The sequence below is a fragment of the Phyllobates terribilis genome, unplaced genomic scaffold, assembly GCF_046119375.1.
Source record: "Phyllobates terribilis strain yellow unplaced genomic scaffold, ASM4611937v1 Scaffold_5__5_contigs__length_657084704, whole genome shotgun sequence".
Classification (NCBI taxonomy): Eukaryota; Metazoa; Chordata; class Amphibia; order Anura; family Dendrobatidae; genus Phyllobates; species Phyllobates terribilis.
This window is the reverse complement of record NW_027362765.1, coordinates 528,071,959-528,091,495: the sequence shown is the minus strand read 5'-3', so window position 1 is coordinate 528,091,495 and position 19,537 is coordinate 528,071,959. Positions and strand designations below refer to the sequence as shown.

General features: G+C 42.7%; 1 protein-coding gene across 2 annotated transcripts in view; it reads right to left on the bottom strand.

Annotated features, from left to right (window-relative positions):
- WNT8B (Wnt family member 8B) overlaps positions 1-9,938 on the bottom strand; it is a 154,805-nt gene extending 144,867 nt beyond the window's left edge. The window contains exon 1 of one of the 2 annotated variants that reach the window (XM_073685742.1): positions 9,730-9,938. In XM_073685742.1, coding sequence (XP_073541843.1) covers positions 9,730-9,794 — 65 coding nt within the window. In that variant the 5' untranslated portion in view covers positions 9,795-9,938. The remainder of the gene's footprint in view (positions 1-9,729) is intronic. The other variant, XM_073685743.1, reaches the window with a different exon arrangement.
- Positions 9,939-19,537: the final 9,599 nt, after the last annotated feature.

Here is a 19,537-nt window from a genome sequence, read left to right as displayed (position 1 = left end):
ATCAGCAGAGACTGTTGCAGAATCTTACATGTGCTTTTCCACAAAATACCAGTGGTGCACGTAGTGAATCTCACAGTTCCAACTTGCCAACCGTGGGACCGTCAAGTGTTCAGCACTCAAACTGTAACAGAACCACAGTATCTGGTGGTAACATCAATTTTGCGGAATCATTTCACCACTTTTTTAGCCCATCCTTTGCAAGGCCACAGGAGACAAGAAGTCTGACACATAGTCAACGCCTAGAGACGATGGTACAGGAGTATCTCCAAGTAAACATTGAAGCCACGACTGCGTCACTGGACCCTTGCTCTTTTTGGGCTTCCAATCTGGATAAATGGCCGGAGCTAGCCACTTACGCCTTGGAGATCTTGTCATGCCCCGCAGCCAGCGTTCTGTCTGAACGTGTGTTCAGCGCTGCTGGTGGTGTGCTGACAGATAAGCGCACGCGGCTCTCCACTGATAATGTAGACAGACTCACGTTCATAAAGATGAACAAATCATGGATCCGAAACGACTTTTCTACCCCTGTGTCATCCTGGGGAGAGTAAAAGCTTGATGATTGTTTAAAATCACCCTACCAACCGTTTTAAGCTTTCAAATTACTAATCATGTTTATCTGTATCTTGACTGGAAAATATTTTGGGCTTTGTAGCAGTGTGCAGCACTGATCCTATTAGGCCATCTATAATAAGCTCCACCAGATTTAAAATTAAAAATAATTTTTAGCTGCATCTAGCCCGGAAAATAATTTTGGGGCTCCGAGATGCGCAAGACACATAAGTGCCTTCTTGCTGCACTACCTGCAGCATGACCCTCATATTGTCAGAATTCGAAGTAATCATGACTACTGGGTTGCCACACTCTTAGATCCCCCAAACTTTTCGATCAACCTTTTCATTTTAATAAAGACCAAAAAAATGGTCATTTTTGAAATTATAAGCATTAGCAGGTTGTTAGAAACTGAAATCAAACAGTTTTCAACTCAAAACTTTATTCTAGGTGATGTTACATTTTCACATAGGACCCCTTGTTCGAAAGGAGCTTCTGAACTCTCTCGTCCATTGAATTTGTCAGGTTTTGGATGGTTTCTGCTTCAATTGTTTTGCATGAGGACAGAATACCCTCCCAGAGCTGTTGCTTAGATGTGAACTGCCTCCCGCCATCATAGACACTCCTTTTAATGATGCTCCAAAGGTTCTGAATGGGGTAGAGGTCAGGGGAGCATGGGGGTCACACCATAAGTTTGTCCCCTTTTATGCCCATATCAGCCAGAGATGCAGATGTTTTATGTGCAGCATGAGATGGTGCATTATCATGCAGAAAAATGATCTTGCTGTGAAATACACGGTTCTTCTTCTTGAACCATGGCAGGAAGTGCTGTTTGAGAAAATCCACATACATTATGGAGTTCATCTTTAGCGCCTTCAGGGATCCTAAAGGGGCCGACAATCTCTCTCCCCATGATTCCAGCCCAAAACATTACTCCACCTCCTCCTTGTTGGCGCTGTAGCCGTGTTTGCGTGGGGTGTCCATCAACCAGCCATCCTCCACTCCATCCATCTGGACCATCGAGCGCTGCACGGCACTCATCCGTGAACAAAACAGTTTTGAAATCAGTCTTCATGTAATGTTTGGCCCACTGGAGCCGTTTCTGCTTGTGTGAAGTGGATAGAGGAGGTCGACAGGATGGCGTATGCACAGCTGCAAACCTCTGAAGGACCCTGCATCTTGTTGTTCGGGGGACGTTGGAGGCACAAGCAGCTTCAAAAACTTGTCTGCTGCTATGACAAGGCTTTTTTGCCGCTGCTCTTTCAACCTGACGTAATTGCCTGTAGGAAAGAGTCCTCAATTTGCCCTTATCAGCACGCACACGTGTGTACTGTGAATCAGCTACATACTTCTTGATTGCCAAGACACTTCATCCTGATCATCGCACAATGTTGATTGTAGTCATGCCTTGACCTAAACACTCCACAATTTGTTGCTTCTCAGCAGCCGACACATCCTTTTTCTTTCCCATTTTGGCAGAAAATGTAGGCTGCTGAATAATGTGAGAGAGCCTTCTTAAGTAGTCTTGCCTTTCATTGGACACACCTGACAAACTAATTAGCACTGGTGTCTGCAATTGCTTACAGTGATATAAAGAGCCCTGACACACATCACCATCAATGAGTTTAACTGACAAACAAACAAATTCTTCCCTTATCACTCCTAAACACTTTTTGCATAATAATTTGGAACACAGTGTACATGTGCTTTTCCACAAAACACCAGTGGTTCACGTAGTGAATCTTACAGTTCTAACTTGCCAACCGTGGTCTGTATGGAGTTGTTCAATAAAGGGCCCAAAATTAAGATAACATAGATGGGAGAGGTCTCTATGAATAGGAATTCCTAAGTATTTGATACCCTGTGAGGGCCAGGCAAAGGGAAAGTTGGACTGGATGGAATCCTATATGGATTTGGGGAGGGAGACATCGAGGGCCTCAGACTTCGCTGCATTGATTTTAAAATTTGACCATGTAACAAAGTGATCTATTTCAGCCATAACAGCATGGATGGATATATGTGATTGAGTGATATATACTAGGACATCATCAGCAAATAGAGAGCACTTGTACTCGGTGCCTCCCACCTCAATCCACCTAATATTGGGGTTATGGCGAATTGATGAGAGCAGGTGCTCCGTCACTAGGATGTATAAGAGAGGGGACAGAGAACATCCCTGCCTTGTCCCATTGGTGATTGTGAAAGGTGATGAAAATGTTCTGACGCGCCCCCTGGGCCTTGGGACACCCGGAGCCGGACCCTTTTTGGTGGATGCTGGTGGTTGTAGTCTCCGTGGCGGCAACCCGGTTCCGTGGCTCAGGGCGGTCAAACCAGTGGCGGAACTATTTATGTGGTTTTGATGTTTAAATGTCCGACTACGCCACCCGTGGATTGCGGTCAGAGTGAACCGCCGCTCCAGGGCAGACCGCTGAGGCTGGTGTTGTGGGTGCAGCAGAGCGTAGCATAACTCCCCACGGGAGGAGTATAGCCTCAGGGCAGTGTATGCGGAGGATGGGGGTGATGGTGCAGGGCAGCAGCAGTAATGACACGGAGTCAGTGATGCAGTCCAGGGCCTTTACTCACAGTTCTTATTATCCAGACCACGTCTGCAGGTAACGGCTGCCCACGTCGTACTGTGCTCACCAGGTGAGGGGCTCAGACAACTCCCAGATAACTTTGGAGCGCTTCACAGGACCCCCTTTGTGTGTCCTTTGTCTGGCCTTTCTTACCAACCCTTCTGTCCGGCTGCCTCGGGCCTCCTCTTGGTAAACTTGGCGCCAGTTTCCCTGACCCTATGTGGTGCCTTCCTAGCGGGTGTAGCGAGGGGCTGCGCCACATAAAATGTCACAGCCTCCTGTTTCTAGCTGAGGGTCGTTTCCTGCCTCCACTAGTTTCAGGGACCGGTCTCCCCCTTTGGCCTGACCCCTCCACGCAGGTGGATTCTGGCGTGCGGTGGCGACTCGCCCGTCCGCACCCCTGAGATCCCTTCGTTCCTCGTTCCTGGAGCCTTGTCCGCTCCTCTTCCTTCCTTCTCCCTCTTCCAGGCCTGGGCCTCTGTTACTAGGCCCGCCTCCGGAGCAGAGCTCATGCAGAGCCCCTGCTCCCTGCCACTTCTGCTCAGACTTCTCTGCACTGAACTAAGATGGTGCCCACCTTTTATACTCCCTTCTCAATGCACCCAGGAACTGCTTCCTCCCTGCTCCTGCACTACAGGGTTCCCCTTCCTCAGTGTTCCCTCCCCCCACTCCAGCCAGGGACAGGGACTGTCGTGCCCATCTCAGGGGCATATTGGTCGCCCTGCCCCACGGCAATGTGGTGTAATGCATGCAGGTGTCGGGTCCTGATCCACACTACATCCTTACCTGAGAGTGAGATATCACACCTCTGGGTGAGGTGCAATACCTCTGTAGCAACCGAGCCCTCAGGGTGCTACAGTTCCATTTATCTTCAGCCTAGGTGACGTATTGCGATACAGGGCCGTGATTTTGGCTATAAAAGGGTCCCCTAGACCCCTACCCCAAGCTTTTTAAGAGAATCATATATGGTGTGCCAGGAGACTCTATGGAATGCTTTCTCAGCATCCAACGAGAGTATCTAATTACAAATTTTTAACTGCATCTAGCCCAGGAAATACTTTGTGCCTAGTAGCAGGGTCTGCTAGTCAGCGGATTATCCCGGCTGTTAAGCAAGCTACACCACCTGTAGTTTGGACACTTCATTTTTTCAAAGGAAATGCTTCGGGACCACGGGATACTCAGTGAAGAGCATCAGGAGGCACCCCAAGGCATAGGGGCTGGGACTGGCAGTAGGATGCCTTGCGGTGGACAGCCGAGCTCGATCCTTATAAAAGCTTTTTAACTGCAGCAGCTTTAGTGGACGCTACTGGAGCTGGAATTACGCGGCTGCTGGCATGAGACTTGCCCTCCAATAGATCCTTGTAAATGGATTTAAAGTGTATTCATTCAAATTAGAGAGACAATTTAAATTAAAAAGCTTAGAGCTGCCTCCACCACAGGGGGGCTCGCTCGACCCACCAGCGGACAGGCACCAGTATTGGGAGAGGGGGGCTGGCCATCAGGGTTCACCGCGGCTCTGGCACAAACCCGGCGACACGGAGGTGGCACGGGCAGGAGCGGACTGGCCGTGTCGGCTTCTCACTTTTTGGATTTTAGAAGGGCATGACATGCCTATATCTGTGTCTCCCCCTCCTTTTACTCCTCCACCTCTTTTATTTTCGCATGACTATATGTACTTGTCACTTTTCCATGTGTTAGTTATGTCTTCTGAGCAGTTTGTCAGCTTTTGGACACTTTTGAAGGTGTTTTCTATGTGTTTCTATGTGTTTTTGTTTGCCTGCCATTGGTTTTAACGGTGTTCGAAGGTGTTCGACGAACAGTTCGACGAACAGTTCGGCGAACACACGGGTGTTCGACGAACCGAACCGAACTCGAACACTACGGGGGTGGCTCAACACTAATTGGGATGCATTTTTATGCTCACATTATAGTCATAACATCAGGGACTGAACAATTCTACTGAACTAAACTGTTGGAGTGCTTTCACATTGCGTTTATGTACCCCTTCAGTGGCCCACGTTGGGGCTTATGTCCAAACTCACTGCAAAACGGGATTAGGACGTATGTGCAGACAGGGCAATAGACTATAATGGTGCTGACAGAGTGAACATGCTCTTTGCCGTGCATCATATTCGGGCGTATAAGCCTACTGGAGGAGGACACCCAGATTAAATCTACTATATCTGAGTGTCCACCTCCAGTAGGCATACACACCTGAAAATGATGCATGGAAGAGTGCTCGTTCGCTCTGTCGACAGTATTATAGTCTATGGCCCTGTCGGCGCATACGTTCAAATCCCATTTTGCAGGGGGTTCGGACATAAACCACAATGGGGCCAATGAATGGGTGCCTAATAGAACGTGAAAGCACCCTTATCTCCATAGGGTTCAAAATTCAGTTTGGTAAAACCGCCGGGAGCCTGGGTCTTCAGGTGTAAAAATGTATCCACCCTACAGCCATAGATATTCAGGCCTCAGTTATTTCATCCTACACTACAATTCATATAGAAACGGGGAACTGTCTGATTCTAAATGCTCCATTATTACAATATTAGCTGTTATCATATTATAAGACTATATATGTATGTTCATTGATTAAACATTTATCTAAGGAACTAAGGAACCAAAAAGAAAAGGTTCTAAAGTCTGAATAAACCACTAAACCATAAATATTCCTGGAAACAACTGATCATTATCATTAGGCTCCATATCATGGGATGCACATATCTGGCTATCTGGAGGATTGCCTGCTTTTTATGACAGTCATAAACTAAGGACAGTCTTATCTTTTATCAGTGGAAAGGCTTAGTGTAATTAGTATGCCTGTAAGTCCAGGGTCACATATCAAAACAAACATCCTTCACAACCATTCACAGCTTCACTTTCATCCCAGAAATGCTTTGCCAAAAGGGTAGTAAGGTTTTTTCTATTAATGTATTATAATCATACTTTATGGTAAAAGTTGACAGCCACCTCCTTTCAATGTTTACAGTGGTCACAACCAAAGTAATTTCATTTTATTTCATCTTTTTAATAGTAATTAAATAAGTATAAAAAAAATGTTACTTTACTACCCACAAAAAATATTTTTCAGTTTTCAGTTGAATATCAGGTAGATCATTGAAAAATTAGTCCAATAAATACTTTTTTTCCTTATAGAATTTTAAGATTCCAAGAACACTTAATAAAGATGCTTCTATAATTAACAAAAAGGATATAATATCCCAAATAAACAGCATCTTACTTGTCCATGCTTTGTGTCATATTGCAACTCCTCCTCATTCAAGCGGTTTGAAATGAGCTGCAATTTAAGGCTTAACCCATGGACAAGATTGTCACTGTTCTTGAGTAAAAAAAATAGATTTTTTTTAATCCTAAACTCAAAAGTTGATTGAAATATCATCAATATACCAATGTACCAAAAACACTTTGAAAAAGAATGTTCCTTATGTAATTTAAGAAAAAAAAGCCTATGTCTATAGAATGAGTTAAGAATGCGAAGACCATTATTTACTGCTTATGTCCTATCTTGCAGGGCTTTGACCTAAGGTGGAATCCTGATCATTTAGGCTAATTACAAAAGTGACTTCGAATTAGAATCTTAGATTCCATAAATTTCCAAGGCATTCCATCCTAATAATAATGCTTAACGTCGTGGGAATTCCAATTCAAAGGATCTTGGTGTGTGGTAGCCGCTATTATTACTGGGTCACATCATTTTAAGCCCTATACATAAGAAACATGATCATTTGTGCACACAGATAATGATTTATTATCATTTATCTCCAAACTCCGATACAAAATATCTGTTGTAAGTATAAAGGTTAGACTCTTTTCAGGAAACAGCAGCCAGTATTTGAACTTTTGTGAATGGAAACTTTGGTATTGAATAGAGTTGCTTTTATCTATTACATATTTCTCATATCCTAATATCTGACATATCTGCCCCCCGAAAAGTGCTTACCTTTAATGAGATGGTTTATAGTCAAACATAAAATTTAGCATAAAACTATGGTTTTGTATAGGAATACTGTTTTATATACAACTGCAACTTTTTATTATTTATTGAAGGTAGCACAGATGTAATAATGTTATGTACACTCGTTAAGTATTTGCTGCAGACATTTCTAAATCAAAAACATATCTCTTCGCATGAAAAATGCTGCATAAGAAAAGAGTGTTTTTGCCACTTTTTTAATTTTTTTTATGCATTCTCCCCTTTCCTTAGAATAGGTAAAAAATGCTGCAAAAACACTGAAAAAATTGACATGGCGCAGATGTGAAACTGCTTCAAATCTGCAAGGAAAATTTCAGAAATCTCATACACTTTACTGAGACAGTCAGGGCAAAAAACACGTAGAAAAACGCAGCAAAAACGTGATGTGTGAGCATACTCTTAGGCTATGTTCCCTCAATGAGTATTTGGTGATCTATTGTAGTTGCAGATTTTCTGCAGTATTTCCGCATCTATTAGCTAAAATAGGTAACTCGCATTTTTATCACATTTTTGACATTGCGTTTTTTCATTTTCTTACATCATTTTAGTATGTCATGTTTTAAATTAAGCTGCTTTCTTTTTGATGCTTTCTGGTATTTGGCTTTGACAACACTTTATTGAAACAGTTGTGTTGATTACATGTGTTTTTTAGTGTGTTTCCGCAGCGGAAATCAGCTAAAAACGCATATGCAATAGGGAAAATCAGCACATAAAACTGTGTGTACCTGCAAGAAAGATCGACATGTTGTGGATTTAAAAACGCACCGCAAATCAGGTTACCCAGGGTAAAAAAAAGCACAGTGCACATGATATTTCTATGGATCCCATCCACTTTGCTGGAACTGTAAAACGCTGCATTTATTGTGCAGCGAAAATACGAAGCGTCAAAAATTCACCAAAAAGTAATTTTGCTGCGGAATATGATAGCACTATATAATCAAAGCATAATAAATAATAATAACCTAAGAAATTCAGAATTCTACCACTTAAAAATAAATGCACAGTTAGGAATATTTTATTATATTGCTGAGTGACTATTTTAGATTTGATTTTACTAATTATACTGTGATTCGTAAGTAAAGAAATAAAAATAATAAACTCATAATAAAAATGTTAGAAAGGAAATCTAATGAATAAACTAATATATTTAATGATGAACATATTTTATTGATATCAACTAGAATATAAAAAAATAGACTGATGCTCATGTAGACATAAATAAAGGACCCACATAATGATTGCTGTATTGTGGCTATTGTGTCATCGACTATCATGAATGATTTAATTAAATTTACGGATATTATTGATAATTACATTAGCTCTAACAAATGCCAATCTGCTCCATTACTTAGAACATTCAGTCATTAGTATTTAGCTCAATATAAGCAGAGAGAAATAGATGTGGGCAATGAAAATGTATTTCACATAACGCAATGATACATTGTTTCATATTTTGAAAAATATTGTACTGTTTCTTCCTCCCAGATAAAAAAAAATGTGGTATGTATAGACAGTGTAAGAATAGATGCTTACACTGCTTTATTCTCATTTTCTACTTTATTAAAAAATATGCAAACATGAAATATTAATGTTTTACTTCTACCATGCCATTGCACATTATGACAGAAAATATTTGACATTTACACAAGCCAATAAGCCAATACTGCTATAAGCTGTCAGCTCTAATAACTTCAAATCTGTAGATGAAATGATTATTTTTTAATTAATTTGGGATTGCTTATAATTATTTGTTTCTATATATTTTTTTAAATAATACATACATTTGAAAATATATTAATTTGTATGTAAAAGTATACTAAATTCATAAACATAAATAAAAAAGGAAAGTTAACATTGGAATTAACTCCTATAGTATCTGTCTGTTTATCTATCTTGTCCTTTTCTGTGTTTATTATCCCATATATTTTATAGTTTTACATTTTTTATATATTATAACGGAAAATTATGTATGTTTAGATATTAACATTCCTAGTTCTATTTATTAAAAAAAAAAAAACATTTGTGTCAATCAGTTAAAACCAAGAACTCACATTATCATTGCAACTTAATGGTTTCGAATAGATCATATTTATACACGAAAATAAATCTTTAAACATGAAAATCCCGGCAGTATAAAGTAAAACATCGATGAAAGTATAGCTCTTTTTGGTTAGGGCAAAATCGTCTGTCTGCATTTCATGACCCTACATCACATGCTTGAAACTCAGCATGTGTCTAGAAGTGTGAGAGATGTAAGGAATGTACCCTGGATTTGCAGTTATTCCTTAGTAAGGAATATTTTTTTCTGAAAATTTCACAGAAATAATATTTATATATTAATACATAATAGTTACAGATCTATCTATCTATCTATCGATCTACCTTCTATCTATCCCATTTGGAAAGGGTATTTATATCAAGAAGCATCAGTCCTTTAATCTAAATGAATAAAATACATTACCTATGTGACCTGTCTGTTACCTGCTTAATGTTGTAATGTAAGTATAAAAATAACAAGGATGTATTAATAATAGTAATAATAAAAGCAATAAAGCCTAGCCTCATACAGGAGATAAATAGGTGTTAATGACACTCACTGGTACTTACCAAGTGTTCCCAAAATTTACTAGAAATAGAAGGAAGATGATCAACAGAGAGCCAATATACAACATAATCCAACACTGGAAAACCCTTTGACACTATAAGCAAAGATTGTTCTTCTGCAAGTTTAAGTCAGGACCAGTAAGGGATCCCAAGTGAGAACCAAGGGGGTAGAGAAATGGAGCTGCAAACCTACTAAGAAGAGATTATCTACTTAATTAAAGATTTTCCCTCTAAACCCTTTAGCCAATCAGGACTCAAGTGCCAGAGAGAGATTGAGTTGATCAAAAGAACACCCCAGGCTCCAATAAAACAAACACCAAGACAGAGGACAGAAGACAGCAGCGAAGAGGGAGGAGGGAGCTCCAGAATCAGGGATCCTATGTGTACAGTGCATGGAAGAACAGTCCTCTGGACCATGCAAATATCTCTAGTCTTGTATCAATAAAAACTGTGCCATACATTATACATAATTCTGTGAAACAGAGGTTTGCAGATTACCTTGTTTGCTTTTAGGATCAAGGCATAAAATACCTCCCTCATAGACAAATTGCTAGTGATGCTTACAGGAGAACCATATATTTATCAACTGGAATCCTAATAATTAGCCCTTTATTACTTTCGATTGTAACTTATCAGATACATGTTGTGCATGTGTAATTCTCATATTTTTATTCTGTGTGTGTTTGTGCACTATAGAATAAGTTTTTGCTATAAAAAGACATATGCAAATATCCTCTTTAGACTTGGCGCTGTCCACAACTCTTTAGATCCCAAATAAAGACATAATACAAACTGAAAAACATATGCAAGGTAAATGAGTCCCATACACATGGTTGTTTTAATTGTGTCTGGGCTCATGGGATAGACAATATTTTATCTCTGGAGACACAAGGTATAAATTAATGTCATGTGCCTTTAAATTCCTGGTCTAACATGAATGCTTGAGTTTCCAAGCGGTAATCTTTTGCAAGTTTTGATCTCATAGGCAGGCACTAAGGCTCCCATGTTTCCCCCCCGCAATCCAAAAAAATAGTAGTGCGTTAATTGACTTCTTATGAAAATTGGATCTAGTGTCTGTGTCTGACATCTGTGTATGCAATGAAAACAGCTAAAATTAGGATGAAATTAAAAGTGCTCTCTAAAGGGGTTTTCCCACAAGCAAAAGATCATTTTAATCAATAGATCTCAGAATAATAATAGCTTCCACAATTGGATGTGTTTAAATAAAATTTTCCTGCGCTGAGATAATCCCGTGCTGTAATGTCTGTATACTCTTTTCCTTCCTCCCCCCTGCCCAGATGTGGTATGATCTGACCATGTTCCAGCACGGTGAGACACAACCATTACACAGTACACAGCAGGGGCACATTTATAAGATTATCTCAGCACAGGAACATTTTATTTAAACACATCCAATTGTGAAACTTATTATTATTCCAAGATCTATTGATTAAAATGAACTTTCGTTCGTGGGAAAACCCCTTTAATTTGTATATATGGAAGGAGGTCATCAATATCTTTGATCATGGGGGTACAGTGAACCCTTATAATGGTCTCAGCTCAGCAATATATTTATTAACCTCCACAATTGCTATAACAATGATAAATAACAATTTTGGAATATGCTTCTTTGTAGTAAAAAATAAAAAAATACACTGTATTTATCCCAGTTAGTTGCAAAATTATAGAATAATATATTAACAGTGTCATGTCTAATTTCTTCCAGTGATTTACGGTAATAGCTTTCAAGTAGACAGCGAAGCATAGCGTAACCTACTGTATACTATGGGATAATATCTCGTGCTATATCATGTGGTAACTTAAAGAGTAACTGTTTTATTCTTTTTTCATAAATCAACAGTACACATGAAAATAAAAAACTTTGTAATTTATCTTATTAAAGGAATCTATCTTTCTTCTCAATATTCTCAGTTCACAGGTAAAATCTGTCTTCAGTGAAGACAGATTTTCCCATTACTGAGGTAGGAGATGACAGTTGGTGCTCATAAAGTTCTATGAAGAAGTGTAATTTGCATTAGAATGTCTGTCTGACCCATCCTCCTCCTCTCCCTCACCTCTCTATGGAAATTTAAAAGCACCAACTGTCATCTCTTATTTTAGTAATGGGAAAATCTGTCTTCACCGAATTGAGAGTGGAAAGATGAATTTGGGAGGTGAAAGAAGATGTCTCTCATAAGATATATCACAAAGTTTTTTTTATTGTCATGTGTACTATTGATTTATGAAATAAAAATGAAACAACTATTACTTTTTAACCCCCAAAACATTTTCTAAGCTTTCAACATTTCAAATGCATGCATGCTCTATAAAATCTAGCAAAAACGTATGGGTTTCTCACATTTCGGCTTGTGTATTATTAATTTTCTATTAACACAGAAGTAAAACTCTTGAAACAATAATCATGGATGAACTGACCATTTGGACACTAAGGCCATGTTCACACGTTCAGTATTTGGTCAGTATTTTACACCAGTGTTTGTAAGCTGAAACCAGGAGTGGGTGAAAAATACAGTGGTGACGTGTTTCTATTAGTGATGAGTGAGCATGCTCGCCACTGCTTGGTGCTTGCCCGAGCATCTCACTGCTCGAGATGCTCGGCGCTCGCCGAGTATTTCTGGGTTGCTTGGGCAGGAACTCGGGTCCCCTCCCTGCATGTTTGGCGCTCTTTAGAGAGCCAATGAACATGCAGGGATTGCCTGCCATGCACTGTAATACCGACGCGAATGTTGGTTGTGGGCATTACAGTGATTGGCTGGCCGCACAGCGTCATCAGGTCTATATCAGACCTGGCGCCGCCATGCTCGTCACAGTCACTCCGGATCAGACAGTGTAGGGAGAGCTGCTGCTGTGTCAGGGAGAGATTTGATCGTGTATTAGGTAGTGTAGGGAGAAAAAACGTACATTACACATATTCATCTTAACAAACAGTCCTTCTGAGGACTAATCCATCTTCAGAGATATCAGGCAGGCAGTGTATATATGCAAGCAGGCAGTGTATATAGCAGACTGCAGTGCATATAGCACAAGAGGCTCCATTCCAATTCTACCTTCTGCTGCTGTTAGATATTTCTATGCAAAGGCCCAGGTCTCAGGGGCCAGGAATACTTTTCTTTGGATCATAATCCTCATTATTTGCTTAAAAAGCAATCCAGAGAACACAGTTTTTCTGCGCCATTTGCTTGTTTTGGGAGAGGTGCTGCTGTGTCAAGGACAGATTTGCTTGTGTATTAGGTACTCTAGGGAGAAAAAACGTACATTACAAATATCCATCTTAACAAACAGTCCTTCTGAGGACTAATCTATCTGCAGAGATATCAGGCAGGCAGGGTGTATAGGCAGGCAGGCAGTGTATATAGCAGACTGCAGTGCATATAGCACAAGAGGCTCCATTCCAATTCTGCCTTCTGCTGCTGTTAGATATTTCTATACAAAGGCCCAGGTCTCAGGGGCCAGGAATACTTTTCTTTGGATCTTAATCCTCATTATTTGCTTAAAAAGCAATCCAGAGAACACCATTTTTCTGCACCATTTGCTTGTTGGCACTTCAGAATACAGCCAGGTCCTTTCCATATTAGAGCGCTAGAAATCCAGATATTTAAAACTGTGCTTTCTCCGCCAAAAGGATCACATATACGTTGTCAGAAAATACTGCCATTTCTGGCCTCCATTAAAAATTTCATTTAGTGTGTCATTGAAGCAATTCACCGCAGTTTGCTGTTCAAACTACTTACCTACAGGCCAGGTATTTAAAACTATGTTTTCTCCGTCAAACGGATCACATATACGTTGTCAGAATATACTGCCATTTCTAGCCTCTATTAAAAATTTCCTTTAGTGTGTCATTGAAGCAAAAAACACCAGTTTGCTATTCAAACTACTTACCTACAGGCCAGGTATTTAAAACTCTGTTTTCTCTATCACACGGATCACATATAAGTTCGCTCCAAGCTCAGTCATTTGTAGTGAGCGTGGAAGATACTGTCCTCCATTTAAAATGGGCAAGGCACGTGGCAAGGGACGGGGAACTGGACGTGATGGTAATGGTGCATGCAGAGGCTGAGGACAAGGCCGTGGGCAATCCGAAATTTTGCCACAACAAACACCCACATCTTCTCGTCTGACCTTCCTGTCCCAATTTCTAGGGGACCGCAGCACACCACTATTGAACCCAGAGCAGTCTCAAAAGGTTGTTGGTTGGATAGCGGATAATGCTTCCATTCGCTTAGCCACCACCACCACTACCCTGTCTTCCACACGGTCAAGTCTCAGTAGCCGTGAGTCTGGACCGCATATTCCTCACCCTGATCCTCCTTCCTCCCACCATGCCGATTACCCAGAGACAACTGATCCCACACTTGGACACTCTGAAGAGCTGTTCACTTTTCCATTTATAGATTCGGGCCTCTCGCCCGGTCCACTTGAAGAGGGGCAAGAGGAGATCGCATGTAGCGATGCCCAAATATTTGAGCAGCCACGGTCACACAAAGGCGACGGTGGGAAAGTGTCACAAGAAGTGGACGATGATGAGACACAATTGCCAGAAAGTCAGGAGGAGGACCAGGGTGCGGAAGTGGAAGACGAGGTGGTGGATGATATAGTAACTGACCCAACCTGGCAGGAGGACATGCAGAGCGAGGACAGCAGCACACAAGGGGCAGGGAGGCAGAGCACCCCAAAAGGCAGGAAAAAGCAGTGTGGCGGCCGCAGACAGAAGGCAGGCAACCGTTCCCTGTAACACCAACACAAAGGAAGTTGCCAGTACAACTGTTAAGTCTTCCCAAGTCTGGTTGTGTTTTAAAGACTTTGCCGATAACCCCAAAAAGACCATTTGCACCACCTGCCAGGCCAGCATCAGTAGGGGTGGCAAAACGACCAGCCTGACCACCACCAGCATGATCAGGCACATGGCAGCAAAGCACCCGACTTTGTGGGCTGAACCCCAGGGTCCAGGAATAGTGTCTGCGGGTGGCACCATTGCTTCTTCTGCTGTTGTGCATGCAAGCCAATCCTCTGTCCATGGTGCATGCGAAGACGCCTCCTGCCCTGCACCTGTCGTTGTACACTCTCAAGTAGCAGCATCAGGAAGCACGTCCATGTCCTTGACCCAGCGCAGCATTCAGTTGTCCATACCCCAGTCCTTGGAAAGCAAGCGCAAATATGCAGCCAACGCCCCACAGGCCACACTACTAAATTCTCACATTTCACGACTGCTTGCACTCGAATGTTGCCTTTTAGACTCATGGAGATGGAAGCATTCCGCAACCTGATGGCGACGGCCGTCCCTCGGTACTCGGTCCTCAGCCGCCACTATTTCTCCCGGTGTGCAGTCCCCGCATTACACAAGCACGTGTCCCAAAACATTAGCCGTGCTCTTAACAACGCAGTTACCGGTAAAGTCCACCTAACCACAGACACGTGGACAAGTGCTTGTGGGCAGGGGTGGTACATCTCGCTGACGGCATACTGCGTTAATATAGTGGAAGCCGGGACCCAGTAGGACCTTGGGACGGAACACGTCCTCCCGACGCCAAGGATTGCGGGCCCTAGGTCAATCAGGGTTGCCCCCACGGTCTACAGCTCCTGCACCTCATCCTCCTCAGCCTGCTCCTCCTCTTCAGCCTCCATCTTCGAAATGACCACATCAGTTACAAGCTAGAAGCACTGCAGCACTGCCTCGGCCAAGCGGCAACAGGCTGTGCTGAAGCTAATATGCTTAAGTGAAAAACCGCACAATGCTGAAGAGTTGAGGACAGCTCTGAAAAAGCAGGCAGATCTGTGGCTCAAACCGCTGAACCTACAGCCAGGCATGGTCGTGTGTGACAATGGCCGGAACCTGGTGGCGGCTCTGAGGCGAGGCGAGCTCACACACGTACCATGCCTGGCCCATGTGCTTAACCTCGTGGTTCAGCGGTTTCTCAAATCCTACCTGGTGCTGCCGGATCTGCTTGTTAAAGTATGCCGCCTGTGTACCCATTTTAGAAAGTCAGCTACAGCTTCCGCCGCCCTTGCAGTGTTTCAGCAGCGTTTGCAGCTTCCAGCTGTGTGTGATGTCCCCACGAGTTGGAACTCTACACTGCAGATGTTGGGAAGGATTTGTGAACAGAAGAGGGCAGTTGTTGAGTACCATCATCAACAAGGCCATCGGTATTCAGTTCAGACTCCACACATAAGACCTCAGGAGTGGACATGGATGTCAGACATATGTACCATCCTCCAAAACTTTGAGGACTCCACCAAGATGGTGAGCGGTGATGACGCCATAATTAGCATCACCATCCCGCTTCTCTGTTTTCTGAAATGCTCTCTGCTCACAATCAAAGAGTATACATTGCAGGTGGAGCACGATGAGATGGAGCAAGGAACCACACATGGTGATTACATACAGCAAAGCCTCATCTCATTCCAACGTGGATTGGGTGACAATGAGGAAGAGGAGGAGGAAGGACAGGAGCTAGTTTCATGCACTATAGACGGTACTACCTGCACAGCTGTCATACCGTCTGTTCAGCGTGGATGGCCAGAGGACAGAGAGGAGGAGGAGGAGAGCAAGGTCAGTCATCCTCTTGGTGAGGACACGGAAGTCTTGCCTGTTAGCAGTCTGGCACGCATGGCTGAGTTTATGTTACGCTGCCTTTCCCATGACCCTCGCGTTCTCAAAATTTTGGGTGACAGTCATAACTGGTTGGTGACACTTCTAGACCCACGCTACAAGGAGAACTTTATATCTCTTATTCCTGAGGCGGACAGGTCTACAAAAATGGGGCAGTACCAGAAGGCGCTTGTTGCGGAACTATTAAAAAAATTCTTATCTGAAAACGCTGGCGGCAGAGGGAACACTTCGTTGGACAACCAAGGAGTACAGGCGAGAGAGACACAACTACAATCCAGCAGAGGCAGGGGAACACTGTCAAAGTTCTGGGAGACTTTTCTCAGACCGTCTCATCGCACAAGCCCTGAGGCGCCGGGTACTCTCACAGGGAGTGCAAAGTTTGGGAAGATGCTGAGGGAGTACCTTGCTGACCGTACCAACGTCCTCCGTGATTCCTCTGTGCCTTATAATTATTGGGTATCCAAGCTGGATACGTGGAATGAACTGGCTCTCTATGCCTTGGAGGTCCTGGCCTGCCCTGCCGCCAGCGTTTTATCAGAGCGGGTTTTTAGTGCCGCTGGTGGAATTATAACTCATAAGCGCATCTGCCTGTCAACTGAAAATGCTGACAAGCTGACTCTTATAAAAATGAACAAGGGCTGGATTGGGCCAGACATCTCAACACAACCGAATGATAGCAGCGTAACATAAACTCAAATGCAGTGTCTTTTCTTGGGAGGTGTATTCCCATGCACCTTTTCACACCCACACATGGGTATATGCTTCCTGATTTTGTCTATTTGCTCTTGTCCTCCTCCTTCTCCTCATCCTCCACCACCATATCACCAGGGTGACCATGGTCCGTGATGCAACACCCACATAATTTTTTTAAAGAGTGTTTATGATGCCCGAGAATTTTTTTTTTATACAGTATGTTCATGTATACCGCCCAGGGGTAAATGTTTGCCAGCCCATATACTTAGTGCATGGGCATTACAAGTATAGGAGGCCTGCTCCTTTCTAATGGGAACATTTTTTATGAGGCCCTCCTCTACGTCTCTTCCAAGGGGCATTGAAGTGCCTCCAAATTTTTGGCAACCCTTGCATTCACTGCATAGGCCAACATTATGGGAGACTCTCTCCTTTCTAATGGGAATTTGTCGTTACTGCGGCCCTGCTCTGTGTGTCTTTAAATTCTTAGTGGGGTTTTTCCTAAAATTGGTCTGCCATTGGACTCACTGCATACCCTATAACTGTATAGCAGACCCTCTCCTTTCTAATGGGAACATGTCGTACTTGTTACTGTGGCCCTGCTCTGTGTGTCTTTAAATTCTTAGTGGGGTTTTTCCTAAAATTGGACAGCCGTTGGACTCACTGCATACCCTATAACTGTATAGCAGACCCTCTCCTTTTTAATGGGAGCATGTCGTACCTTGTTACTGTGGCTCTGCTCCATGTGTCTTTAAATTCTTAGTGGGGTTTTTCCTAAAATTGGTCAGCCATTGGACTCACTGCATACCTTATAACTGTATAGCAGACCCTCTGCTTTCTAATGGGAACATGTCGTACCTTGTTACTGTGGCCCTGCTCTATGTGTCTTTAAATTCTTAGTGGTGTTTTTCCTAAAATTGGTCAGCCATTGGACTCACTGCATACCCTATAACTGTATAGCAGACCCTCTCCTTTCTAATGGGAACATGTCGTACTTGTTACTGTGGCCCTGCTCCGTGTGTCTTTAAATTCTTAGTGGGGTTTTTCCTATAATTGGTCAGCCGTTGGACTCACTGCATACCCTATAACTGTATAGCAGACCCTCTCCTTTCTAATGGGAACATGTCGTACCTTGTTACTGTGGCCCTGCTCTATGTGTCTTTAAATTCTTAGTGGGGTTTTTCCTAAAATTGGTCAGCCGTTGGACTCACTGCATACACTATAACTGTATAGCAGACCCTCTCCTTTCTAATGGGAACATGTCGTACTTGTTACTGTGGCCCTCCTCCTTGTGTCTTTAAATTCTTAGTGGGGTTTTTCCTAAAATTGGTCAGCTCTTGAACTCACTGCGTACCCTATAACAGTATAGCAGACCCTCTCCTTTCTAATGGGAACATGTCATATTTGTTACTGTGGCCCTGCTCTGTGTGTCTTTAAATTCTTAGTGGGGTTTTTCCTAAAATTGGTCAGCCGTTGGACTCACTGCATACTCTATAACTGTATAGCAGACCCTCTCCTTTCTAATGGAAACATGTCGTACTTGTTACTGGGGCCCTGCTCTGTGTGTCTTTAAATTCTTAGTGGGGTTTTTCCTAAAATTGGTCAGCCGTTGGACTCACTGCATACCCTATCACTGTATAGCAGACCCTCTCCTTTCTAATGGGAACATGTCGTACCTTGTTACTGTGGCCCTACTCTATGTGTCTTTAAATTCTTAGTGGAGTTTTTCCCAAATTTTGGCAGCCCTTGCAGTCACAGCATGGGCATTACCACTATAGGAAACCCGCTCTTTTATAATGGGAACATTTTTTTTACTGCGACCTTTCTCTATGTCTCTTCAAAGGGGTATTGGGTTGCGTCCAAATTTTTGGCAGCCCTTGCAGTCACTGGATACGCAATAACAGTATATGGGAATAACAAAGCATAGCCGGCTGATGGCTCTCTAACAATAGCTAGGGCCGACTGCTGGCCTTTTAAGAATAGTAAGGGCCGTCTGATGTCCCTGTAAAAATAGGCTTTATGACTTTCAGAGTCCCTCCATCATAAATAAAAAAGGATATGTCTGATGATGTGTCACACACCACATTGCCAGATAAGGTTGTAAAATGTTAAAATGACATTTCCAGGTGAATGCATTTGTCTTAAAAAATAATGTAAAAAAACAAAACAATAGGATCTTTCTTTAGTATAAAAAAACAGCGTCACCAATTTAACCTCAATGTAATCACATTGTTCAGCTCATGCACCTCCTCCTCCATCTCCGAAATGATCACATCAGTCACAAGCTGACATTACTACAGCACTGCCTTGGCCAAGCGGCAACAGGCTGTGCTGAAGATAACATGCTCAATGCTTAGTTGACAAACCGCCCAGCGCTGCAGAGTTGTTGAAAGCTGTAACACAGCAGTCTGATCTGTGGCTCTCACCGCTGAACATACAGCCAGGCAGGGTCGTGTGTGACAATGGGCGGAACCTGGTGACGGAGAAATG